The sequence below is a fragment of the Eucalyptus grandis genome, chromosome 7 (assembly GCF_016545825.1).
Source record: "Eucalyptus grandis isolate ANBG69807.140 chromosome 7, ASM1654582v1, whole genome shotgun sequence".
Classification (NCBI taxonomy): domain Eukaryota; kingdom Viridiplantae; phylum Streptophyta; class Magnoliopsida; order Myrtales; family Myrtaceae; genus Eucalyptus; species Eucalyptus grandis.
Window position 1 is genome coordinate 43,141,705 of NC_052618.1, and position 26,722 is coordinate 43,168,426.

The 26,722-nt window shown below is 40.6% G+C and overlaps 2 protein-coding genes and 1 pseudogene across 3 annotated transcripts; 2 read left to right on the forward strand and 1 right to left on the reverse strand.

Annotated features, from left to right (window-relative positions):
- The first annotated feature begins 1,402 nt into the window (after positions 1-1,402).
- On the forward strand, positions 1,403-5,123 carry LOC104415154 (UDP-glucuronic acid decarboxylase 4). The gene is made up of 7 exons (XM_010026408.3): positions 1,403-2,294; positions 2,636-2,783; positions 3,364-3,443; positions 3,523-3,606; positions 3,724-3,798; positions 3,897-3,989; positions 4,347-5,123. Exons 1-7 carry the CDS (start codon positions 1,482-1,484, stop codon positions 4,575-4,577), a joined length of 1,524 nt encoding a protein of 507 aa, XP_010024710.2. The 5' UTR covers positions 1,403-1,481; the 3' UTR covers positions 4,578-5,123.
- Positions 5,124-7,670: 2,547 nt separating this feature from the next.
- LOC104415156 (eukaryotic translation initiation factor 2 subunit gamma) lies at positions 7,671-26,188 on the forward strand. Of its 2 annotated transcripts, none has more exons than XM_010026410.3 (9): positions 7,671-7,789; positions 22,586-22,714; positions 22,814-22,875; positions 23,347-23,459; positions 23,543-23,645; positions 24,498-24,725; positions 24,808-25,026; positions 25,196-25,456; positions 25,564-26,188. In XM_010026410.3, the coding sequence occupies exons 2-9, from the start codon at positions 22,609-22,611 to the stop codon at positions 25,864-25,866; spliced, it is 1,395 nt and encodes a 464-aa protein (XP_010024712.1). In that variant the 5' UTR covers positions 7,671-7,789; positions 22,586-22,608; the 3' UTR covers positions 25,867-26,188. The 2 variants fall into 2 exon arrangements, with proteins under 2 accessions (XP_010024712.1, XP_010024711.1); XM_010026409.3 differs by lacking the exon at positions 7,671-7,789 and adding an exon at positions 21,883-22,024.
- On the reverse strand, positions 11,501-14,293 carry LOC104417517 (annotated as a pseudogene).
- Positions 26,189-26,722: the final 534 nt, after the last annotated feature.

Sequence of the window (26,722 nt, forward strand, 5' to 3'; positions counted from 1 at the left end):
GGATGCAATGATTGCAGCCAATCCCTTTACATGTTCTCATGACAAGTCAATGGGATATTTAAAGTCCCGTCCTAATCTCTTTTGTTCATCGTGGAAGACGGTGTTGGATTGTTTATTTTTCTACGCTTATTTTGGACCACCCCATGCAGATACCATGAAATTTCCTAGTTTAATCCCACACAATTGGTGGCATGTCTGCCATCATTGCGCACTAAAAGCCATATTCTTCAAAATCTGCCGACATTTCAACATCAGAAAAGCTAAAAACGGTAAAAAGAGACCGCACCTAACAAGCGCAACATCATTTCTTTTCCTAGCAGCCATGACTAGTTCCCAGTCCACCTGCCGCCGTGGAAAGAGAACTTCTTGGCCACTCGAAGAAGGATAACTTGCCCATTTTCAACCAAGTTATTATTGAGCAATTCTGGTACATGTGAGCCCAGCACAAGCAAGGTTAAGGTCATAAATTTCTCTTAGATTAGGAATCGTAGAGAGTTCCGACACTACTTCCTAAGCGGTGAAGTGAGTCATTCTCACCGGGTACAGATTGTTCCTTTTGTTATTATTTTTCTTTTCAGTTTTGGGTCATGATTACTGGTCATAAATCATCATGATGGGTGGACAACAAAAGAAAGCAAAGGCGTGAGATATTGAAAAGGTCTTGGTATGCAACTTGCACTCAGCACAAGCTAGTTCCTAGGGTTGAATCCTCAATAGAACAGCTAATTTGGACTGTAATCAAAGAAAGGGAAACGCTCAACAAAGCCACTGGAAAAAAAACAGCCTAAAAAAGATCCTTTTGATGACATAGAGAATCCTTCCATGCAGCCTTGAACTTAGCATTCAATTATATCGTGCCCCTAACCTCTTCTTCAGAGAGCCCATCTTAAATAGATAAAACTCTGGATCCATGAAATGCTTCTCTATCTTATCATTAGATCTCGTGTGCTAGTGTCACGATAGCTCGATCTGCATAAAGACAAAACAAGAGATATTAAGAGATGGCGCTTATTATAGTCCTAACGTTGGAGCTTTGTGTAGCTCGATGAATCTGACAAAAAGCGATTGGAATTAGGGCAAATGAGGTCCGAAGATGGAACCCCCCACATGTGGTGGCGACATGAAAAGCCGGAATGGTTGCGTAGTCGCTTCCCCCACATAAAACTCTCACTAGTCAAAATTCTCAATCCTCCACTAACCCCCGACCCCCCAAAATATATATATATAAACTATATATAAACAGTTGAAAAATAAATAATAAAAAAATGGGTTTTCTTCCTTTTGTGCCGGGTGTTTGGCATTTCCTCAATTAATATTATATATTATATATTTTTGGCAGAGTAGTGAACTGCAAATAAAGTGGCATCGACGGTGTATATTTGTCATTTTTTATTGGGTAATCTTTGGTTGGCTTGGCTCTCGTTAGAGCGCCAACGAAGCAGCCTTCCTCGCGTTCTTGAGCGACTCTTCGCCTACAATTCATGCACGAATCTCACTCCTCTTTCTCTCTCCTGAACCATTCAAATCTCAAATCTCTCTCTCTCTCTCTCTCTCGTCGACACAGACAGAGACACAGAAACAGAGACACACGAAAAGAACGAGCTGAAGATAAGGAAACGAGAGGCATGGCTTCCGAGCTCACCCGCCGGAACCAATCCCATCACCCCCACCCATCTCCTCCGCCGCCGCTCTCTCCCGAAACGGCCTCGATGTCGCCGTCGCCGCCGTCTCCCTCCCGGGTCGTAGCCGCCGTGCTGCACCGCCTCTTCTTCGTCTTCGTCGGCATCGGCATCGCCACCCTCTTCTTCTACGCCGTCCTCCCCAAGCATTCTCCTCCGCCGCAGCCGCTGCTCATCATCCGTCGCGTCGCCGCCGCCGCCTCCGCCGTCGCAGCCGCCTCCGAGCTGTCCCACCGCCGCATCCTGCACGAGGAAACGGGCATGAGCCTGCCGATGGGGGAGCGCCGCGCCGCCGGAGGAGGCAGCATGAACGCGGGAGGGAAGGTGCCGCTGGGGCTCAAGAGGAAAGGGCTGAGGATCGTGGTGACGGGCGGGGCGGGGTTCGTGGGGAGCCACCTGGTGGACCGGCTGATCGCGCGCGGGGACAGCGTGATCGTGGTGGACAACTTCTTCACGGGGCGGAAGGACAACGTGGCGCACCACTTCGGGAACCCCCGGTTCGAGCTCATCCGCCACGACGTGGTCGAGCCCATCCTCCTGGAGGTGGACCAGATCTACCACCTCGCCTGCCCGGCCTCCCCCGTCCACTACAAGTTCAACCCCGTCAAGACCATCATATCCTTTTTTTCTCCATCTCCATCTCCTCCTCCTTCCATCGTCGCTGCTATTATTTCATTCCATCTTTTTCGTTCACTGCAAACCCTAATGCAGCATGACATGTCTGAATATGAGATCTAAGAAATATCTAAGTTAGTGATGTTTGGAAAGCCATTGGAGGAGTTCTTCTTTGAATTTTCTTTGGAAAGTACGAAAGCGACAAGAACTAGAATAAGGAAAGTTGGGTGTTTTTTTTTTTTTTTTTTTTTTTTTTTTTTTTTTTTCTATGTTGTTAAGATTTTTCAATGTTTTGGTGGCCTTTTTTTTTTTTTTTTTCCTTAATTCGAAGCGAGATTCACAAGACAAATGTGGTGGGAACGCTCAACATGTTGGGGCTGGCGAAGAGGGTCGGGGCACGTTTCTTGCTCACCAGCACCAGCGAGGTTTACGGCGATCCCCTTCAGCATCCCCAGGTCGAGACCTACTGGGGCAACGTCAACCCCATCGGTCAGTCCCTCTCTCTCTCTCTCTCTCTCTAAATGCCCCGCAATGCTTGAAACCCGGCCCACCCAACTTCGGCGACCTGGTCCGGTTCAAGGTTTCGTATGTGAATTTCATATCTTGGGCAATACAATAGGCCCGGCCTTCGGACGTTGTCCCGCCAATGATCACCTTTAACGTGGACCATCCCACATCTGATATATCAAACATCTAGATAACGTTCGATCTAGTGGAGTCTATGCGAGCTCCATCGGACGATGTTTAGGTGCCTAGTGCATCCGATCCAAAGTCCAACTGTAGATATCCCCCACTTCGTGAACTAAGTGAGCATCTATGTTTGTGGAAATCAAACAGTGCATAAGTTACCACTACATAGATATGATGCAGGAAGTTAATTGACTAGGCTCGAACCAATTCATCGATTACGAGAAATAGGATCACTATGCCAGAAGAATGGAAAAAGCTGGAAGATTCATACCATAGACCCTGTAAATGATTGATCCTATCTAGTCCGGTTCAGCAATTTCTATCTGACCATCAATCTGCACCATATCATGAATGAGTCTGTCAATATGGATGGTGGCAGGCGTGAGGAGCTGTTACGACGAGGGGAAGCGCACAGCGGAGACCCTGACCATGGACTATCACAGAGGTCTAGAAATTGAGGTACGCAAATCAATCCATTCAAAGAAGTTACTGCAGTTGAAGCATGGAATCGAACCAACAGTTCGAAAGTTCTATGCAGGTGAGAATTGCTCGGATCTTTAACACCTACGGACCCCGTATGTGCCTCGACGATGGTCGCGTCGTGAGCAATTTCGTCGCTCAGGTACTGTCTCTCTTTCTCCTGGCACAGAGAGCTGTGCTGGACCAGTACAGTCACACTGCGAAATTTGATTTAGGACTTGGATTTCCTATCATAATATGACATTCGCAATCGGAACAGGCTTTAAGGAAAGAGCCGTTGACTGTTTACGGCGACGGGAAGCAAACCAGGAGCTTCCAGTACGTTTCCGACCTGGTACGAGCCATGTTTTTTCATGTGCCGTAATCGAATTAAATCATGCAGGAGTTTTAGCATTAGACTTGGCCTTCTATCTCTTTCTGTTCTGTGTTCAGGTGGAGGGTCTAATGAGATTGATGGAAGGCGAACATGTTGGTCCATTCAATCTCGGAAATCCTGGCGAATTCACCATGCTCGAACTTGCCGAGGTAAAATCAATTCGTATGCTTAGATTTAAGTTACCTATTCTTTATTAATTTGTTCTTCAAAATCGTTGTTTGATTCAATTTTCGATATCTATCCTTGCCATGTTAAAGAGGTAATCATCTGGCGAGCCTGGACCGACCCTTCTGTTCTAGCCTAAGTTCGTTGCTCAGACCCACCTATATGGACATGAAATACATATTATTTTTCGAGTCGGGCAGGTCTGATCGGGCCCGACCGTGCTTCACAACTAGAGTTTCTTAGCCAATATGCAACCCAAGTTGATCCTGGAGCCCATTTTCATTGATTTTTCCATGAATGATGAACTTTCGAATTGGTCGACGGGTTATCTTTGAGTGCAGGTGGTACAAGAGACGATAGACCCGAATGCAAGAATAGAGTTCCGGCCGAACACGGCGGATGATCCACACAAGAGGAAGCCCGACATCTCCAAGGCCAAGGAGCTCCTCGGCTGGCAGCCCAGCATCTCGCTCCGCCAGGGCCTCCCGCTCATGGTCTCCGACTTCCGGCAGCGCATCTTCGGCGACCAGAAGAGCACCGCGGCCTCTGATTTCTCCGCTACATCGGCGTGATCGCACACTCGCACCGCCAACACACATACATATAGCATGGCGATCGGAGAAACGGGAGAATACCCATCTCTCTGTTCTTCGAAATATAGAAGAGGAGGGGAATAAAGGGATCGAAAATGTTAGTTGCAGAGCACTTCTAGGGTCACGACACTTCCGGTATCGGGACCTCGAGAAGGAGGAGGTATAACCCTAGAGGAATAAACATCATGATCTTCATGGTCAGATGATGATTTTTTACTGTAATAGTAGGTTAATACATGGATGTTGTAGATGGATTTGTTTTATTGGTGGTATGATGAGTTGCATATGTTCTCTTCAATTGCAACTGCCGAGTCTTCCACTCTTGTGGTGGTCAATTCAAGAAGTCAATTTGAGCCGCATTAGGTGACTCGAGGCTGAAGTTTAGTGACTCGATTGCAATTTATTGTACTATAGTACATATGAGCATGGATGGGATGTCACACTGTGGTGGTCACAAACCTAGAGCTAAACGGATGGGATTGTAGTTGATTCTGTCGGATTTTTCGCTTGATGCCCCTCGTTCAATCATTACTGGGCCATGGTTTTCGAAGATTATATTCTATACTTGTTTTATATGTTCTTGTGAACAAAATGTGGGGTCTTTCAAAGACAACCTTAAGACCTCATAAACATAAAAAAGTATTCATGCGTCAGTCAAACGGAGACGAGTAAACTTGTCCTTAACCCATATTTAGTGGGTTGGGTTTGTTGGAAAAAATTCCTAATGAATTTTGAAGTTAACAAAGCAACCATGTGTGTCTTGTAAGTCTAATAAATATCTTGAAATATTTTTGATTCATGAAAATACTCTTGAAAGAGAAGCCTATAGCATTGTTTATCTTGTGCAAACTAGTCTAAATGGTGGAGAGTCTTTTTCAAGTAAAACAGATTCAGACTTTATATTAAAGATGAAATAAGTTCAAAATGTATATAACAACTAGTGATCGGCTCGAATCCCACACTTAGAAAGACTTGATTGACTCGATCATAAAATTGTTTTGCAAACTAAAATTGTAATGCAAAACATCTTAATTGATTGGTGATCAATTTCGAGACAAGTTACTTTCTACAAAGGGAGACCTCTACTTTTGAAAACCAAGACTTAATTATGTGGGCAACTGGAATTAAATGAAGATTTAGATTTTGTCACTCAACAACTACTCAAACTTCTTGATACAAATTTTTCCAAAGGGTAGATTGAAACATGATCCTTTGGAGATTGTCCAATGGTTAGATTGCAAGTGGAGAAATACCAAAGAAGATTAAGACTACATTTGGTAACAATCCTGGAAATAGGTATTTCTGTTCTTTTGTTCCCGAGAGTAGAAATAGAACAAAAACTCATTTGGTAAGTTTTTTTGTTCCTAGAAACTATTTTGAAACATAAACAAAAAACAAAAAAAAGTTACTTCTTGTTTTCAAGAATAACTCCTGAAACGAAAATCAAAAAATGAAAATCAAGCTTTTTTTCCTTTCTTTTCTTCATTTTTTTTTTTTCTTTCTCTTCATCTCTTCTTCCCCAATCGATTGCCGACCTCTAGCAAGGCCCCCCTCGAGCCTTGCTGTGGTTGGGTGAGGCTCGACCTTGCCCAAGATCTGGCGAGGCCAAGCCTCACCCGGCTACAGACGAGGCTCGACCTCACCTTAGTCGAGCAAGGTCACCTCACCCAATCATGTCGAGGCTCCCTCGAGGTTGACTATCTCACTAGCCCTTGTCTAGTCAATCGCTAACCATCGACAAGCTGGAGGAAGGAAAAGAAAAGGGAAAAAAAAGATTGTAATAAAAGTATTAATAAATTAAAAGAAATTCTAAATCACAAAAATATATGGAATCATACCAAATAAATTTTGTTTCTAGGAAAAAAATTTTGTATAGTTACTAAGCATGTCCAAATGCTCATAAAATTGTTTTCAAGAATAAAATAAAAAAGGTGTCTTTGAAAAAAAAATTGTTTCACGGAATAAAAACGTTACCAAATGCATCCTAGGGTGCCAAGGAGAATGTATGAGACATAGTCCATAATAAAAAATTTCAAAGTGTGAGAGAACTTTAATCCTACATATACTAGTCTTTCTTGAGCCACAATTTGTGCTCTTAGAAAAATACTGAAAGAATGATTGAGTGAGTTATTGAAACCTATTATACATTGAGTATTATCACTCATTATTATTATCTCTTATAAATTATATAATGGAATCCAACCAGTTAGCTGTTAGGACAAAAGAATGGACATAGGCTTAATATAAGTTCGATCACTAAAAGTCTTCTATGCAAACTTTCTTATCCGTAAACTCTTGCTGCTTATTATTATAGTCTATGGCACACTAGCAAAACCTTCTGAAGTTTTGCATTCTAATTTAGACATAAATATTGACTTTTTCAAATGTGCTTTAAAATTGTCAAGTTTTGATAGAATCACCTATTCCTTTCCTCTAGTTAATATTTCTATCTGCAATAGGATTGTTATATAGGTTAATTATATTTAGTAAATGGGTTTACTTAGGTAAAATCTAAAATAATATTGGTGTTAAATAAACTTATAATTCACTCTCTTCCCCCTTCACTCGATATTGCACTCGACTACTCTATGTTCTTATCATAGTTTGGGTATGAGTTTTTCTCGGTTTAATTAAATATAAAAATGTTTTAGTAATATGAATTGGACCGTGAATAAGTCGCTAAATTTACATCGCATGAAAATAGGTTAAAACGGGTTAAATAAGTCAATTTGAACCGGACCATTTTGACTCTATCCGGCCCTTGCATTTGATATGTTTACTGACAAGCTATAGATGAGTGATACCTGACTAATGTCTGTGTTTGAATCTCGAAACTCTCATTTATTTCATCATCTAGAACTCCTCTCCAAAAGTCTTAATAAATAGCAAGCACAAGACCCAGGTGACAATCGACCGGGTACAGAATTTAACCATATCGGGTCGGGCCGTGAAGGCCCAAAGCAGACCTCATTCCCGAAAAACCCCGTCGGCCCACCGGATCCGGCCAACCCCACCACGCTGCATCGCATCGATACGACGCTCTTTCAATCCCTAAAACCTTCCTCCCCCCTCCTTTTCCTCCTCCTTCCTTTCTGCTCTCTGCAACATCACCATTCCAAAGGCCCTCTCTCTCTCTCTCTCTCTCTTCTCTCTCTCTCTACCTGGTGGATTCATCGCGAGCTGAGGAGCAGGTACCCCTTCTTCCCTCTGATCATTTCCGCTTCTTTTTCCATATTCCGGCAGCTCGCCGATCGAATCCGCCGCTGCCGGAACCTCTCCCGCGAGTCCGGCGGGCGATTTGGAGCTTCGATTGCTTCTTCTTCTTCTTCTTCACGCGCGCCAGTCTTCGGTTTAGGAGTTCTTTGATACTTCCCCTCCAGAGGTAAGGACTAGGAATGTGATCCCCGCCCCTGGCCGGCCCCGCGCCCCATGCCTAACAAGTTGGCCGAGTTCCAAATTTTAATGCTTATTCCGCTCAAGCCGTAAGCCGACGCAAGCGGTCTTATTACATGGATCAGGTATCAGGTTCTCTTGCATTCGATCTATCACAATATTCAGCTCGACCTGGTTAAATGCGCGATTTACCCAATCAAAAAAAGACCGAAATGAATAAACCCAGGTCACATAAACCAAAGGCGGAGCGAGAACGTACGATCGTAGAGATATTTTGTTCGATCTCGACCATTACTTATTCACCAGAAGAAAGAAAAACCGTTCTCCAAGCCACGTGCGGTATTTCGATTCTCTCTCTCCTTTGAAAGTCAAGACACATGCGTCCCAAAACGCTGGTCAGCGTGTGGAACATAAAGTAGATTGGGACACCATACACAAGGAAATCGTGGTTCACCACGCAAGATATAAAGCGCATCGTTATGCATGCAGCGCCAAAAGTCAGTCGGGACCCATCTCAACAAGGGTTGAAAACAGATAGATCATCATATCGTGTCATGGAGTTTCTGTCTCTTTCAATTTTCAGTCCAAACGTTCCCATCTCTTGCTCACAGAAATCGTTGAGAAACAAAAGTTAAATGGGTTTTGTTAATATAATAATTTTTGAGTTACTGTAAAAATAATAATTTATTATAAGTCACAAATTTTTAAAAAAAAAAGTTTGAGGAAGTGAGTACTACAATAATTTATAATTTATGATTTAATTTTTTATAATCTAAAAGAGATTATTATTCTCAACAATCATTTCTCAAGTTAAATTAAGGAAAGTCCTAATGGGTGCCCGTCAACTTGCTTTTCTTTGTGAATTAATACACTGAAAAAACTCCAAACCAATACACATATGATAAATTTACCGCAAACTATTTTATTTTATTTTTTGGTCTTTGGAGGAATTACTTTGCAGACAACCGCCACGTAAACCCGACGATGACGCTAGTAAGGAAACCACCACTCCGGCGCCACGCGTCAATTACCTAATAATACTGTTTACAACTTGCGTCGGAAGGGTTTCGAACTCCTAATAATTAGCAGAGCCATGGTACCACAAACTATTTTTTTACCATGAAAAATCCCAAATTGATACCTTGTGATAAATTTATGATAAATTTACCCCAAATAATTTATTATTCTACCCCAAATTAATTTAAAAAAATCCCAAACTTGTACACTTGTAACAAATATACTCTAATTTAAATTGGATTAATACCACAAAAAAATCACAAAAATTGTCAATGCGACAAACGGAAAGTAAAGTCTCAAATTGATATACAAGTTAACTATCACATGTTATTTAACTTAATAATTTGACGGTAAAATTTAATAGAAACTAACATAAGGTAAATTTGTCACAAGTGTACTAGTTTGGGGTAAATTTGTCAAAAGTTCGGTTTATGATTTTTGGTGATCAAAAAAATTAATTTTTAGTAAATTTATCACTGTACTAATTTGAGGTCTTTGGTATTAACTATTTCTTTATTGAGCAAGCTTCCACTCATGGGCTATCAGTCCAACACACAAGGAATGTCTACGTGCTAGAGAACAAAAGAACACAGAGGCTGTGCATAAAAGCGTTGACCAAAAAAAGAAAGAAAGAAAGAGAATTTGTTGACCCACCAATTTTGCTTTTTCTAGATGGGACCAAAAAGAAAGAATAAATATATTGAAAATATTAAAATTTCATCACGAAAGTACAATTAAATTATAAGACTTTTCAAAAGCATATTTATGTCATAAAACTTATCAAATTTGTACAATTAAGTTATTCTAGTTATTTAGTCTAACTTGATTAATGAAAAACACTTACATGACTTTTTCTTTATTAGTTTCTCTCTTTTACATTGCGATGATGTGGTCAATTATAAAACTTAAGGCTAAAGCGATGTGGTTTTGGTCCAAATATAATTTTTTATACAACTTTTATATAAATTATATTAAAAATAAGCAAACTTTAAATAATAATAAAAGAAGAAGAAGAAGAAGAAGAAGAAAGGAAAGGAACTTAGCTGAGGGCTTGCAACTCTTGCCATTGTGGCAATGGTGGGAGAATGGTTGATGGGGGCCGCCGGGTCACAACCCTCACCTAGATTGGTAGATGGCTGTCGGCCTTTGCCCAAGTCTAATTAAGAGCCAACCAAACTTTAGGCAAGGATCGCCAAGAAGGATTGACGATGGTGGGGCGCATGTGCATTTCTTTTTTTTTTTTAGTTTATTTTTTAATATAACTTAAATAAAATCTATATTGAAAATTAGACTTAGATCAAAATAATGTCATGAGATAGAGAAAATAATAATAAAAAAAAGGCCACATCAATGATCTTCGTTAATCAAATTGGTTGGAGTTAATAAAAAGACTTAATGGCACCAATTGGACAAATTTTAGGACTTGATTGAATTTTATGAAAATTTATAACTTGATTGCAATTTTATGATAAGTTTTGGTATTTATAGTGCATTTATCTCAAAGGAAAAAGAGAGAAAAGAGAGAGAAGAAAATACAACCATGGACTAAATGTCGTGACTCCAATCCACTTCTATCATTATGAGAAGATAACTCTTTAGAACCAGTTACATAAAAGTCAGAAAAATTGCCAAAAAAGTCATGAATTTATTATACAAATGTCAATTATTTTAATTTGGCCAATTTATTTTTTATTAGATAATCACCAAAAAGTCCTAAAATCACCACCTGTCGATTGGCAAAAGAAAAAGAGAAGAAGGAGGGGAAAGAAATAAAATATTCAGAAAAAAATGCAAAAAATTGTCCATATCAACGTCAAATATGTCATGTAGGACGGTCAGTATTCACATCAAGATTGTTAGTCATAATTAGTCAAAAGGACTATATTAGCAAATCATCAAAAAGATTTCTAATAAGAACTTCACCAAAAATCTGCATTCGTTGCTGTTGGTGTCGACCTAGCATTGTCAAAGTATCCGCACATCTTCTGGAATACTTCATCTGAACTTGCTGCAATCTTGTAACAATGCCCTTTATTCAAGAATAACAGGAGGCAGTATGAAGCCACAATTGAATCTTTGCATAACTATATTTTATGCAGCAAATTACAGTCATTCCACTTCCAGATTTCTAATGTTGTTCTCAAGAGCCAGTTTAATCCCATCCAGAGTTACAAGAGCAAATTCGCGACAATCTTGACAAGGAACATTACTCATCGTACCACTCTCGATGGAACATGAACCGAGATACGAAAAAGAAGCAAATCTAACCAGATCAACAATTCCCACATGGATTCAAGGGTTTCAAACGTATTTGAACCCCGTACTTAGGTTTTATTGAGGAACGTGGTTGAGATCGTGAAGCTAAACCTCGATACCAGCATCGCTAAGATCTTCGCTTTTGAACCCCGCTCCCGCGGGCCCATCGCAAACGGCATGAAACCATATTCAGCTGCATGAAAAGTGTCCAGATCGATAATCCCTTCGGGAGTTCTTTAGCAACTCGGAAGAAGAGATGCCGGTGGATAGAGTCTCAAGATAACCATAATGCAACATAGTCATTACATTAGTCAATATCCGCGTTAGGTGTTTTGACCATTGATTTGCACACTTTAATCATCAAATGGAAACGTTATCCACCATTGATTTTCCCTATTCACACGAAGAAACTCATTTGATGAAACTGAAAAATTAAGTATTGAAAATTTAAGTGGACAATCTCAAGTGATGAAAATGAAACGTTTATTTATTTATTTATATTGGCTGAATATATATGTCAATATAATGGTTACAAATAAGGTCAAGTTTCACTCCATCTCTTACCGGAGGAATCAGTCTTATGATTGGTAAGTTACGTACATGGACATCACTCAATTTATTAGCTAAGTTTGCATTTGGGTGATATTCATTTATTTATAATCAACTAATGAAAAACATAACTAGAGAAAGTCTTCTACAATCAAGGATGGGAAAAAATAACCCCTATGAATATATTAATAGGTTTAACTACACAATCATTTAGATACTAATTTTAAATAGATATTTTGATATTGAATGGATTATGTAATCCAGCAAAAAAACTAATTAGCACTACTAGACGACCTCATTCTGCATCCTTAGATCCATTTTCTCATCGCCAATGGCGATAAGCCTCTGGATCTCACGGGGCATATGTCACTTCCATGGCCATCAAGAGTGAAGGACGCAGTTCTCGACTCGACTGGTCTGTCTTCTCTACTTAGGCCACTCATTTGATACAATCTCTTCAGGTAAATTTTCTGAAATCAGTTTTTTGCTGGGGCAATTCTCGAAATGGTGCTTGAATTACTCCAGAAAAGAACAACAAAAGTGCTTGGGGGAGCCTTTTCAGGCAATAATTCTAAGATTTGATGGTCCCATGAATTGAAAGAACTAGTCCAAATTCGACTTCGTGGGACTTGCAATAACTTTCCTGTGACGTGGACATCTTCAATGTTCCTTTAGCATTTCTTTTAATTTACGATAAAAAACCACCAGACTCTTGCGGAACACTTCAAATAAATGAACATGAAATCGTCCTGAAGTTTTTTACAATCTTTTGAAGTCAATCGCGCTTTATCGAGTGCCATCACCGCCAGAATTTTCTTTTCTTAAAGATGATTTGCTTGTGAATTTATTCACATTAGAGTTTAATTTGTGACGTACAAATATTGACAACACGCACGTTCAATTTCTAGTTTAAGTTGGGCCGTGAATGATGCTCACACTGGTTAGCCCCAGTGAGAAATCAGAAGGCTCGTAGGAGAATTTCCTCTTATAAGAGAAGGACGAAAGCATGATCATATATCATATAGAGTATGTGGCTTTAGTGCTTACCAAGCTGAGTTTGGGAAGATGATGGACTGAAGGATTTTCGCCGTTGCAGACCCCAGTCATCTCGGCACGGACCTTATCTTGCCAAGACCAGTTGGTTGCCAGTAGCATGACGGTCCATGTGAGCAGAAGCGCGACTGTGTCATGCCCCGCAAAGAAAAACGTCTTGCACTCGTCCATGATCACTTGTACACTAGGACCATATGAACTCTTAGTCCTGGCCGTCTTGTTGATCTCGTTCAACAGCATGCTGAGTAAATCATCGCCATACGCACAACTCCATCCATGCTCGGCACAGTCTTTTCTGCTTTCAATTATCTCCATCAGGAGACTCTCCACCTCCATCTTCAATATTTTGATCTCCCTATTATATTTGGTGGGAAAGAACCTGCACGCTCTACAGTGACAGAATTTTGTGTATTTTGATGGTGAACGCAAATGATAGTTGAATCGCCAAGAAGACATATTTTGCAACTTATTACCGGCTTCCAGGAAGACACAAACGCCAGCTTGTTTGAGCACAACGATGCTGCAAAACTGTCAAAAGACCGAATATTTGCTTTCCCTTCTTGTAGCTAGTCCCAAATTCAGTCCTAGAAATGATATCAGACGTGAGCCTACTCATGTATCCGCCGATCTCGATCTCGGTTCGACCCGAGTCTATGTCCTTTTGCAGTGATTGCAGCGTCTGGTTAGTGCACTCCACCCTGAACCCAGAATAACTCTGATTTTCACAAATACGGAAAACATGAAGACAGTTCACTGACATATTGCAGAAGAATTCATGAAATATGCTCAAAACACCAATTGCCGATGTTTGGACAAACCTTGAGTTTGTCTCCCATGAACGCAGGAGCGATGATGTGGCGCTGGTGAATTCAATCGTCCCCATTAGTCATCAAGAGCCCTCTCCTGATGAAGTGCTTCGATCCTTGTTGTCGAAGCCATGATTTTCCAGTTTGAGTGCTGTACTTGGAAAGCAGCTCCTTGATGAGGTCGATCTCGGTTAAGCACAGGCAAGGCTCGACACCGTTACAATATATGAATCTCTTGCCTGTGAACAAAATTATCTTCAGCACATACTCAAAAAAGATGAGCTAATTCTCATCATAACGATCATTTCATCACAACTAGATCATACGAGGAAGAAATCAAGGACAGACCGTATTGTTTAGTCCATCGGACATAATGAGGCAAGAGGCGATCCACAACGTCGTGGCGTATGGACTCCATGTCCTTGGAGGTAGATTCAGCAACAAGAGAAGACACATCGCTGAGGTTGCCAACGAGAACCGCGGTTCAGGGCCACACACTCCTTGTCTCTCCATTATTTTCTTGATGCGTCTCGGAGTCAGCAAGTAAAACGAGAACGTCACATAAACGGCTCTCATGATTAGCAACGGAAGCCGAAGCAGAAGGGTTGCCATAGCTGCCATGGCGTTGGCGGTTGCCGTGGTAACTAGGAGCCTTCTGCACTGCACAAGCTCGACCGGACGAGAGGAAAAGACTGATACGCAATGGAGGGTAAGCGATCCTGGAATGCCCTATTTATATAGTCTTCAACAAACGGGTTCGGAGAAATTTCGCAAGGAGAACACAAAATGTCCAACGTTGGTGCCTTGGTTTTGACAGGACGCTTGCTTTTGGATTTCTACACCCCCGAGAACACAAAATCTCCAACATTGGTGCCTTGGTTTTGACAGGACGCTTGCTTTTGGATTTTTACACCCCACCCCCCCAAAAAAAAAAAAAACATAATCTTAGATGAATGTGTTAAATTTTACATAGAATCTATTATGGATCAATCCCATCATCCGACAATTTGTGGCTCACAACATATTATTATTCTCACAATAACCAAAAAATTATTATGTTAGCAAAACCCTTACATAATACTAGAATGCAAGTGTGTTTACCCTATTGTAAATAGTGAGGAATGTTCATACATGGTCTGGTGCTCCAAATGTTTTTTCGTTACATGAACTCCTCTTATCTTTATCTGTCTCCCCATTCCATGTCCAATTGACTTATCAATGCAAATACGAATAGTTATGAAATATTATTCTATCAATAAAAAGAAAAGAATAAAGTTATGCAAAAATAAAACTTTGTTAACTTCGTAAACCCACTTGTGCAATTATATCTTTACATCGCTAAACGTAGAATACAGAGGGTCCATATATATATTGAATTTCTGTCGACCTCTTGCTCGAGATTGAGTACCGAGATCCAACATAGAGCATCTTTGGATATGCAAACTTTGCTTTAACAACCGCAAAAATTTGCGTTATCATTAGAAGTGATAAAGGACATAGGGCCGTTTGGTTCTGCTTTTGGGGAATGCATTTGCAGAAATGCAAATACCTTAGGGTGAATGGGGTTTTCCGAACTGCAAATATTGTTTGGTAAAATTTGTATTGAGAAACAACTTTGGCCAAAATACCGTTTGGTAAAATTTGCATTTGTAATTGACTTTTATTAAGTTAAAAAAGCAAAAATATAATTATATATATATATTTATTTATATATTTTGAAGTCTGGCCACCGAACAGTCGCTAGGGTCGGGCAACCCAGTGTGACGACCGCTTGAGGCCTCGCTACCCCGGGCGATGGCCGCCTAAGGTCGTGCGACCCGGGCGGCCGTCGCCCGGGTTCGCACGACCCAGGCGACGGCCGCCTGAGGTCGAGCAAACCCACAACCGTCGCCTAGTAGCTTGAGGTGGCCGTCGCCTGGGTTCGTGAGACCCAAGCGATGGCCGCCTAACGTCGCGCGACCTCGGGCGGCCGTCACTTGGGGTCGCCCGACCCTAGTGACCGTCGCCTGAGGTCGCGCGACCCAAGTGTCGTTTGAGGTCCGACAACGGTCGCCAAGGTCAGGCAACCCTTAGGCGGCAGTAGCCGGCGTGCGCGATCCCCTTGGCCGGTGGTCGTTGGCCTCTGTGCGGTGGTTTTCCTCATGGATGAACAATAACCGCGAAGTGAACAGTAATAAGAACTTGCATTCCGGAAATGCAAGTTCCCAAAGGACCTCCAGACCTACTTTGAACTAAGGGCTCTTAGAGTCATTTGGAGATGCAACTGCATCTTGCCAAAGTCGTCTAAAAAATCGAACCCAACACATTTGCATTTGCATTTGGCCAAGGGACTTTAAAGTCCTAAAGCCCATTTGCAAAGCTGAACCAAATAGGGCCATATATTATGCGAACATTTTTTTTTCTTTCTCTTTTGATGCAACTAATTCTCTAGTACACACTCTTATTATTCACCAAGATCCACTTTAATTAATTTAGGGTATATCTTAAATCATGCTCTTGAATCTAGAACAAGAATCGGCGCTTTACTTAATTTCGGTCTTGATTCTTCTTTGATTGACAGCTCGCAAAGAATTTCCGACATTCGTCACTATCATAATTGTTAGGGTAATTTGATCTTGGGATTAATTATAATTCTGGGACTATACTAATTATTAATTAGCTACCACTGCCACGCTCATAATCTATTGATCGTTCTGTCGAGAACTCTTCGAGTAAAGATGATGTGGCTGGGAGTCCACGCCCGTGATGAGATTTTGCCCTATTTGTTTATTTTTCTCATGATTAGAGGAGTTCCCCAATTAATCTAAAAAAATTAATTACCAAGTAATAATGAAAGTCGATTGTCCATCATGCCAACAAGGGCAAACCAAAATAACGAAAAGCACTTGACCCTCTATTATTCGCAAAAAAAAAATAATAATAATTTGAAAAATATTTTCTTGAAAAATGATTTTTCGTGTCAATGGAAAAAATTAACTAATGAAAAATATTTGCATTGTCGATGACAATTTATGCTAAATATTTTTAAATATATTTTAGAGGATAAAAATATTTTTTTATTTATTTTTGTAAGAGTTATTAGGAATTATTTTTAAGAAAATATTTTTATATTATTTATTTTTCATGAAACAAGCGGAACTAATTGTTCTCAATGGACGTGGAGACTAAGAGTGTATTTGGTAACACTTATATTCCGGGGAACAATTTTTGAACAAAAATAGTTTTTTTTTTTTTTTTCCATTTCCAAGAACAATTTTTTAATATAAGAACGCGCTTGGTAACCGCACAACATTTATATTCCCAAGAAAGAAATGTGTTTGGTAAAATTGTATAATTTTTAAGTATTTTTATTATATTTTCTTCTTCCTTCTTTCTTTTTCTTTTCTCTCTTTCTTCCTCTTTGTGGCCAGTCGCCAACGGCCGTTGACCAGTTGGGTGAGGTCCAGCAAGCTCGCTGGAGCCTCGCCTAACCACCGGCAAGGTCGAGCCTCGCCGGGCCACGGCAAGGCTCGACCTCGCCTAGGCGGCGCGAGGTCATTCTCGCCCTAGCCTAGCAAGGCCAAGCCTCGCGCCGGCTGGCAAGGCTCAGGCTCAGCCTCGCCTGGGTTGGGCGAACTCGAGCTTGCCCAAATTTGGCAATACCAAGCCTCACTAGTGGCTGGGCAAGGCCGACAAGCCTCGATGTGGCTCGACACTTCAAGGGTTGGCAATACTCTGGCGAGGTCGTCGGCCCTCATCTGGCCGATCGTCGACGCCAGCCATGGCCAAAGCCGGCAACCAGCCAAAAGGAAGAAGAAGAAGAAAAGAAAGAGAAGAAAAAAAGAGGAAAGAGAAAAATTGTTTCTAGAAATTGTTCACGGGAACAAAAAGCTACTTTTTTAACTTTTGTTTTTTTCCTAGGAACAAAAATATATATTTTTTGTTCCCGAGAACAAAAGTTTTACCAAATACACTTTTATTCTTTTTTTGTTCCCTGAAACAAAATTTTCTATTTTTGTTTCGGGGAATAGAAAGCCTAAGTCAATAAGTTATGACTAGCTAAGATATATTAACTGCTCTACACTATGTGGGATTTGCAACCTTTACCTGAGAAGATTGTCAAGAGAGAGTGCAAATCGGAGCCCATTAATATATCGAATTGAACTCACTTTCACTTAAAAAGCCTAAGTCGATGAGTTATGACTAATTAAGATATATTAACTGCTCTACACTATATTAATTCTCTAATGTGAGATAACATAACTTACTCATAGATGAATCCTAACACTAAAACTAATGCGAAGTCAATGAGTGTCATGATCAGGAGGATGCAACATGCGATGGGGCCATAACTGGAGTGGGGAAAAGGACCCTCATGATTCAATTATGGGCTTTTTCCGTTTGAAATTGTAACATGGGAGAAACAGATGCTGCTGTGGCCCAGCAATATTAACGTTGCTATCAGGACAGGTAGCATAATCTTATGCTTTCACAAAAACCCTAACTTATAAAGTTAGTCAATGCAAGTAAATCCTAACCCCATCTGGCCCTTCTCTTCTCTCCTCTCTCTTATTATTCACCATGATCCACTTTAATTAATTTAGGGTATATCTTAAATCACGTTCTTGAATCTAGAACAAGAATCGGCGCTTTACTTAATTTCGGTCTTGATTCTTCTTTGATTGACAGCTCGCAAAAAATTTCCAACATTCGTCACTATCATAATTGTTAGGTTAATTTGATCTTGGGACTAATTATAATTCCAGGACTATACTAATTATTAATTAGCTACCACTGCCACGCTCATAATCTATTGATCCTTCTGTCGAGAACTCTTCGAGGAAAGATGATGTGGCTGGGAGTCGACGCCCGTGATGAGATTTTGCCTTATTTGTTTATTTTTCTCATGACTAGAGGAGTTTCCTAATTAATCTAAAAATGTTAATTACCAAGTAATAATGAAATTCGATTGTCCATCATGCCAACAAGGGCAAACCAAAATAACGAAAAGCACTTGACCCTCTATTTTTTTTTTTTTGATAACCCAGGAAACCCCGAAAGCCGACAGTTGGCGGGAAGAACCTGGGGTTGTCGGCTTTCGGGGTTTCCTTTGTTTCGCAAAAAAATAAATAATTTGAAATATATTTTCTTGAAAAATGATTTTTCGCGTCGATGGAAAAAATTAACTAATGAAAAATATTTGCATTGTCAATGACAATTTATGCTAAATATTTTTAAATATTTTTTAGAGGATAAAAATATTTTTGTTTATTTATTTTTGCAAGTGTTTTAGGGATTATTTTTAAGAAAATATTTTTATATTATTTATTTTTCGTAAAACAAGTGGAACTAAGTGTTCTTGATCAACGTGGAGACTAAGAGAGAAGGTATTTGCCAAGCCATGACAGACTACTTTCTATTGAGAAAGAGGAGGAGGTGTGATGTTGACTCTTCCAAGTGCCAACGAACTTTTGACCTAAGATTGTGGAATTTTTAGGGAAAATCATATATTTAAGGTAGATTTGAATCCTTTTACTTTCGAACATGAATTCCGAAGATAGAATTGAAACTAGATCATTCAAATTATTTATTTAAGAAATATTTTTTAAATTATTTATTTTTCGTGAAATAAGTAGGGTTAATTGTTCTCGGTGGACATGGAGACTGAAAGAGAAGGCATTGGCCTAGTCATGATAGACAACTCTCTACTGAGGGAGAGGAGGAGGTGTGATGTTGACTTTTCCAAGTGCCGACTAAGTTTTGACCTAAGATTGTGGAATTTTTAGGGAAAACCATATTTTAAAGGTGGATTTGAATCCTTTGCTTGTGGAACATAAATTCCAAAGATAGAATTGAAACAAGATCTTTCAGATTATTTATTTAAGATTTTTTTTTAATTATCTACTTTGTGTGAAACAAGCGGTGCTAATTGTTCGTGGAGACTAAGAAAGAAGGTATTGGCCAAGTCATGACAGACTTCTCTCTATTGAGGAAAAGGAGGAGGTGTGGTGTTGACTTTTCCAAGTGCCGACGAACTTTTGGCCTGAGATTGTGGAATTTTAAGGGAAAACCATATCTTTAAGGTAGCTTTGAATTCTTCTTTTGGATCATAATTCTGAAGATAGAATTGAAACAAGATCTTAGGTTCGAAAGACCTCGCCAGCAGCCAAGGTACTTATCTGGTTGGGTGGTTGAGATTGGAGTTTCGTAACTGGTGATTCTAGGTCCAAATACGCAATCTCACAACCGGATATCGGTGAAACTTCGGTCTCGTCTATACTAGCCTAGTCGAGCGTGTAGTGCCTATATTTCATTTCTCCTAAAGAGATATGATAGTTGTGATTTCTATAAGATGGCCGAGATTCGACCAAATGCGGCATAATTTGCCCTTGGTTGAAATACACATTTGTCCCTTCTAAGGCCAGGGTAATTAAGTTATGCCACTTCGGTTGTCATAGTCGCAACTTGCATGAAATCAATTTCGGTGGGCTCCCAATGTTTGACTCCAATTAATTTTTTGTTGGAACTTCAATTCTATGCTTTTCCGTGAGTGTTGTAAGTGCCTCTGGACAAAACTAGAATTTCATTCGTCACTTTGGAGTTCTTCACATTATTATAAAGTGCCCCCCATTTGCCCCTCCCTTTTGAAATCTGCTGCTATTTTTTCCTCCATAACTGTACAACCAAAATAAATAATCATTCGACCTAGTTTTGTGCTTTTACGGAGGTGTTTATGGACACGCTTCCGCTTGTTTTTATTCTTCCATCCCCTCTCTCTCTCTATACCTTTCCTTTTTATCCATGTAAAAGCAGGAGAGTAGAGGACTGACAGGCAAGAGAGGAGAGGAGGACTGCGTGACCTTCGGATGGGAAAGGAAATCTTGGAAGTTTGCGCAAGATTTTGCTGTGCTTTCCCCTGCTTTGCAGAGGATTTTTTTTTTTTTTTTTTTTTTTTTGTGCTTGATTAGCTTTCATTTGACCTCATGCCTTTGTGTTTTATTTTGATCTTGATGTACAGAGCACGAATCTCTGGCATTGAACAGATATTGTATCCTGAATGCATCTCTTTCTTATGTCCTAAATGTATCTCCATCTTAAATTAAAGTGTGGCCCCCAAATTTTATATGCCAGTTTCAAGGCATCCTGAATGTATCTCTTTTTTGTGTTTTCATGTACCATGTGATTGTAAGTTTTCAGGTAATATATAGATTACAGCACATCCAAGTATAGTTCAAGATTTTGAGTTGCTCACAAGCGGCGAGCTACAACATTTTTAATTGATTTTTGACTTGACATAGCAAACTTACCGATTCCACCAAATCAGAGCGACTAGTCGGTCTGATTCCCAGTTCCAAGATCGTCGATCTAGGCCTCGGTCCTAGCATTTAAGAACCAATTCGATTCTCAATTTCACCTTGAAACTGAATTAAACCGGAAATTGACCACCTCTAATTATTATAGTTTGTTGCTCATTAGCAAAATTGTTTCTGAAGTTTGTTCGGACTTTGAACTTTGCATTCTAGTTCTAACTTTGAACTTGACTTTTTCAATTACAATTTAATCTGTCAAGATTTGATAAAGTCACCCTTTTTTTTTACCCCTTTTAGTTGATACTTACTTATATGAGTTAGTTATATTCACCTAAATGAGTTTAGCTACGAGTATTAAATGAGTTTCAACTTAATTAAACTCAACCAACATCTCTCTCTTTCTCTCTTCTTCACTCGATCTTGCACTCGTTCTCTCCATGCTCTCATCATAGTTTGGGTATAAATTTTCTTAAATTGAATTAAATATAGAAATGTTTTAACAATATGAATTAGATCAAATATGAGTCACCTAATTTATATTGCATGAAAAAAAAAGTCAACGTTTCAAATAAGTAGTCAACTTTGGCCGGGCTCATTTTCCACTCGACCCGGCTCTTCCATTTGATAGGTCTACTGACAAGCTATAGATGAGTGATGATACGTATTTTGACTAATGTTTGTGTTTGAATTTCGAAACTCTCATTTATTTCATCATCTAGTTCTCTCTCTAAAAGTCTTAATAAATAGCGAGCACAAGACCCACGTGACAATCGACCGGGTACAGAATTTAACCATATCGGGTCGGTGGGCCGTGAAGGCCCAAAAGCAGACCCCATTCCCGAAAAACCCCGTCGGCCCACCGGATCCGGCCAACCCCACCACGCTGCATCGCATCGATACGACGCTCTTTCAATCCCTAAAACCTTCCTCCCCCCCTCCTTTTCCTCCTTCTTCCTTTCTGCTCTCTGCAACATCACCATTCCAAAAGCCCTCTCTCTCTCTCTCTCTCTCTCTCTCTTCTTTCTCTCTCTACCTGGTGGATTCGCCGCGAGCTGAGGAGCAGGTACCGCTTCTTTCCTCCGATCATTTCCGCCGCTTTTTGCTATATTCCGGCGGCTCGCCGATCGAATCCGCCGCCGCCGGAACCTCTCCCGCGACTCCGGCGGGCGATTTGGAGCTTCGCTCGCTTCTTCTTCGCCCGTGCGCGCCGGTCTTCGGTTCGGTCGGGAGGACGCGCGGGGTTCGGGTCCGGGTCCGGGTCGGGTTTCGGATTCCCGGAGCTGAAGCTCGAACAGCTGTATCTTCGCGGTACCGCCGTCGCGGGAATCCGAGCGGATAGTAGCTTGTCGCGAGAGATTGGTCTGTCGCCGGTGTCGTATCGGCGATCTGTTCGCTTGCGTTTTACGCGTCGTTTGGGTTCCTCGGTCGATTGAGTGGGGCCCGCAGCGACGGCGGTTCGGGATTGTTCTGTAGATTTGAACCGCGGTATCTTTTTGCGGGGGTGAATGTCGAACTTATGTTTGCGCCTGCTTTAGGTCGTGCTGGTTAACCAGTTATTAGTAAGGTTTGTCTTTTGCTGGTTCGGTTCTTACAGTTCCTTAATGGTTTCATTTCTTTGAGCCAGAGAGTTTTTGGGAGCCAGCAAAAATGTCGAGGAAGGGTTTGATGGAGCAGGACCTGAGTAAATTGGATGTGACGACGTTAACTCCACTCTCTCCTGAAGTCATATCCCGCCAAGCCACGATTAACATTGGTAGCTATTTGTACCTGTATTCTGTGCTTGCTGTTAATGATAGCTTCTCGCATTTTTTGTTTACCACGATATTTATGAAACGTATGTTATCATCATCAGGCACGATCGGCCATGTGGCGCATGGAAAGTCGACAGTGGTTAAAGCTATATCTGGCGTCCAGGTGAGTGTACTTGCTGTGTCTTTCGCCACCATTCCCCTATATTTGATACTTGTTAGTCTGGGAATCCTTACCCTTGCCCATATGGAGTTTCATGTACTGTCTTATTTACCATGTGAAACAACACATGATTGAGAGATGTTTATAAACTGAGTAATATGTGACAGAAACCATGTGCCTCAATTCCATTAAATGCAAGACATCTTCACCCCATGTGTTCATGATGTGGTGTGTTGCTTATTCTTTGAAGTAAAGAGATAAGTAAGCTTTACATTTGAAGGGTAACTGTTGTCGACTGCAATGATGTTAATGCTGAGTTGGATGCTCTCTGGGTTGTAATAGGGTTTTCTTTCTTTTTCATAGGTTTATTACTTCTACTAGTTGGTAGACCCTTTATTTGGGATGTGCTGTATACATCCTCTTACTAATATTAGAATACTTGATGAGTTGATGTTGGATGCTGTGTATTCACAGACTGTTCGTTTCAAAAACGAATTAGAGCGAAACATCACCATTAAGCTTGGATATGCCAATGCAAAGATTTACAAATGTGAAGATGAACGATGTCCTAGGCCTATGTGCTACAAGTATGTTGATTTCCAGAATGTGTTTTAGTTTACTCCTCACAATGTGCTTCTATTTGCTTATACTTTTATTGTGTTTTTTCCAGAGCTTATGGAAGTGGAAAAGAAGATACTCCTGCGTGTGATGTACCTGGGTTTGAAAATTGCCGAATGAAGCTCCTCAGACATGTGTCCTTTGTTGATTGTCCTGTAAGTCCCCCACCACCCACATGTTAACGGTCTCATACTTCTTATGGTATCACATTAAATTAAGATAGTGTGTTTAACTGTAGGTTGAATTAGGTGATCATTAACTTAAGCCTTGCCGTTTTTCGTGTTCTGAAACATGGAAGTTTTTCTTCAAACATTGTTCCTGCATGGCGCATTTGGCAGGAGCATTTAATTTCTTGAGTCTAAATGAGTAGCATATTTTTTATTTTATTTTTCCGCAGACACAAGTTCTTCTAATTCCATTGTAATAGTTCTGTCAGCTGGTTTGGTGTTGCACTCCTCTGCTGTATGGTTTCTAAGTTTCTTCACCTTAATAGCTCATGCTAGGCACATCGTTTTTAATATAGGAGATGCACCTACAATGGCATATTCATTTTGTCACATCTTAGACCCTTCCTCTTGGCATTACTTGTCTGCCTTTGCTTCACCTGTCCTTTGCTTATCCTATAAGTAGCATTATTATGCACCACATGTTATTAGAGCCAGACGAGAATGTAGTCATAAGCATATAACCATTTTATAGCATCTTGGACTGTTTCTTTTGTCTTTACTTATCTGCCTTTGCTTTACCTCTAAATTGCATCACTATGCATCACATTTTATTAGGACTAGAGTTCATGGTTGTTGTATGTGGCATTAAGGTGGTACTGATAAAGCAGTCATAGGAAAATTCCAACAAATTAATTATGTTCAAGATTGTATGGACTATGGTTTTAAGTTGGTCTAGATATAGCACAAATGGGAATTTGTGGAAGGAGCATGTGGGTTTTCTTTCTTTTTATGTCATTTCATTCCCTATAACTGTTACCTTTTTTGTACTTGTGTTGATAGGGTCACGATATTCTCATGGCTACTATGCTTAATGGAGCAGCTATTATGGATGGTGCATTGCTGCTCATTGCTGCAAATGAGAGCTGCCCCCAACCTCAAACTTCTGAACACCTGGCTGCTGTTGAAATTATGCGCCTCCAACATATTATAATCTTGCAAAACAAGATTGATCTTATACAGGAAAATGTAGCTATCAACCAGCATGAAGCAATTCAGAAATTTATTCAGGTAAGTCGTCGAATTACGGCCTCAATGTACAATAACCTCCTGTCAGTTGTCTGATTGGTATGTGCATAATTTTGGCCACCAGGGAACTGTAGCTGATGGTGCACCAGTTGTCCCAATATCTGCCCAGCTAAAGTACAACATTGATGTTGTTTGTGAGTACATTGTGAAAAAGATTCCCATTCCAGAGAGGAACTTTATTGATCCACCAAATATGATTGTGATTCGATCTTTCGATGTCAATAAGCCTGGTTTTGAGGTTGATGAGATAAGAGGCGGCGTGGCTGGTGGAAGTATTCTCAGAGTATGTTGTCCATTTGCTAATTTTTCTTCTTATGCATGAATAGTACTCATGCTTTTAATTTTAGTGCCACATGTGAAGTTGCCTCATAGTAATTCTATTTCACATTCATGAGGCACTAATCTCTCTCTCTCTCTCTCTCTCTCTCTCTCTGTGCAATGGGTTCTTCTAGGGTGTTTTGAAAGTAAATCAGATGATTGAAGTTCGTCCAGGAATTGTTGTTAAAGATGCAAATGGTACTATTCGTTGTACACCAATATACTCCAGAATAGTATCCCTGTTTGCGGAGCAGAATGAACTCCAGTTTGCTGTGCCTGGAGGTCTCATTGGAGTTGGTACTACCATGGACCCTACCTTGACCAGAGCTGATAGATTGGTGGGTCAGGTTCTTGGGGAGGTTGGATCCCTCCCCGAGATCTATGTTGAGCTCGAGGTATAACATTGGATGTATTTTATTTCGCCCTGACACTCCCTGTTCAATGTGGGTCATATTGCCTGGGTACTTCCAGCTTCATAACTTCACCTCCATCTGTTTTGCAGGTGAATTTCTTCCTTCTGCGACGACTTCTAGGTGTCAGGACAATAGGATCAGAGAGGCAAGGAAAGGTGTCAAAGTTGACCAAGGGAGAGATCCTCATGTTGAACATCGGCTCAATGTCCACCGGCGCTCGTGTCATTGCCGTGAAGAATGATTTGGCCAAGCTGCAGCTCACTTCTCCAGTGTGCACAAGCAAAGGCGAGAAGATTGCCCTCAGTCGGCGAGTCGAAAGCCACTGGCGTCTGATTGGATGGGGCCAGATCCAGGCTGGAATGATACTTGAGGTCCCGCCAGTACAATCGTGAGTGAATTGTTACATAAAAAGATTTGAAAAGCGAGAGAAAGACGGAGATTTGTGAAAGATTCATTGAAGAGTTACAAAGATGTGGGAAGGCAGAGAATTGATGGGTACGATTTTTGTCAGATGGAGAAGAAAACATTTAGCTTGGACTCCTTATTGCTTTTGTTGTGTGATTCTTTTTTGCTCTGTTCGGAATCATGTGATTTTTGTGACAGTCCCCTGTTGAGATGGGGGTCAAATATACACTCCCGTTTGGGCGAATGTGGCCGATTCTTTCATAAAAAGTACACTCAATGAGAGACTCAAAAGTCATACGTTCATTGAGATGATTTGGTCTTTCTTGATCATGCCATCGTGTGACACTGGATCCCCCGCTCTTCTCAAGGGAAAAATCGCATGTCTCTCTTCTCAGGTTATCACTAGCCAGAAACCCTCAAATGTTCATCTGATGGTTGTTCAATCTACATGTACACTGAGCTCAGCTCGGCTTGGCTCTAGCTGTTCGCTCATCGAAAACCATTTCATCAAAGCTCGCATCCGACACGCAGAACTGTTGCCGTACCCTGACGAGTTGACGGTAAATGAAGGCAGGGTACTTCAAATCATCACTCAACGAGCACGACAACCACCAACGAAACATGTTTCTTTTCATTTTCGCTCGACTAATAGAGGAGAGAGACCATTTTCGGCTTGTTGGCAACGTTGTTCTTACGTTGGTTTTTTAAACTACAGGCAAGAACACCTTGTGGATTCCCACGTATGTCGAGTGGAGAAATTGGGCGAAGCTCCTACATTGTTCTCTTATAAACAAAAGGATAAGAAGGTTTTTAATGAGGGCAATAATTTCCTACTATCAAGAT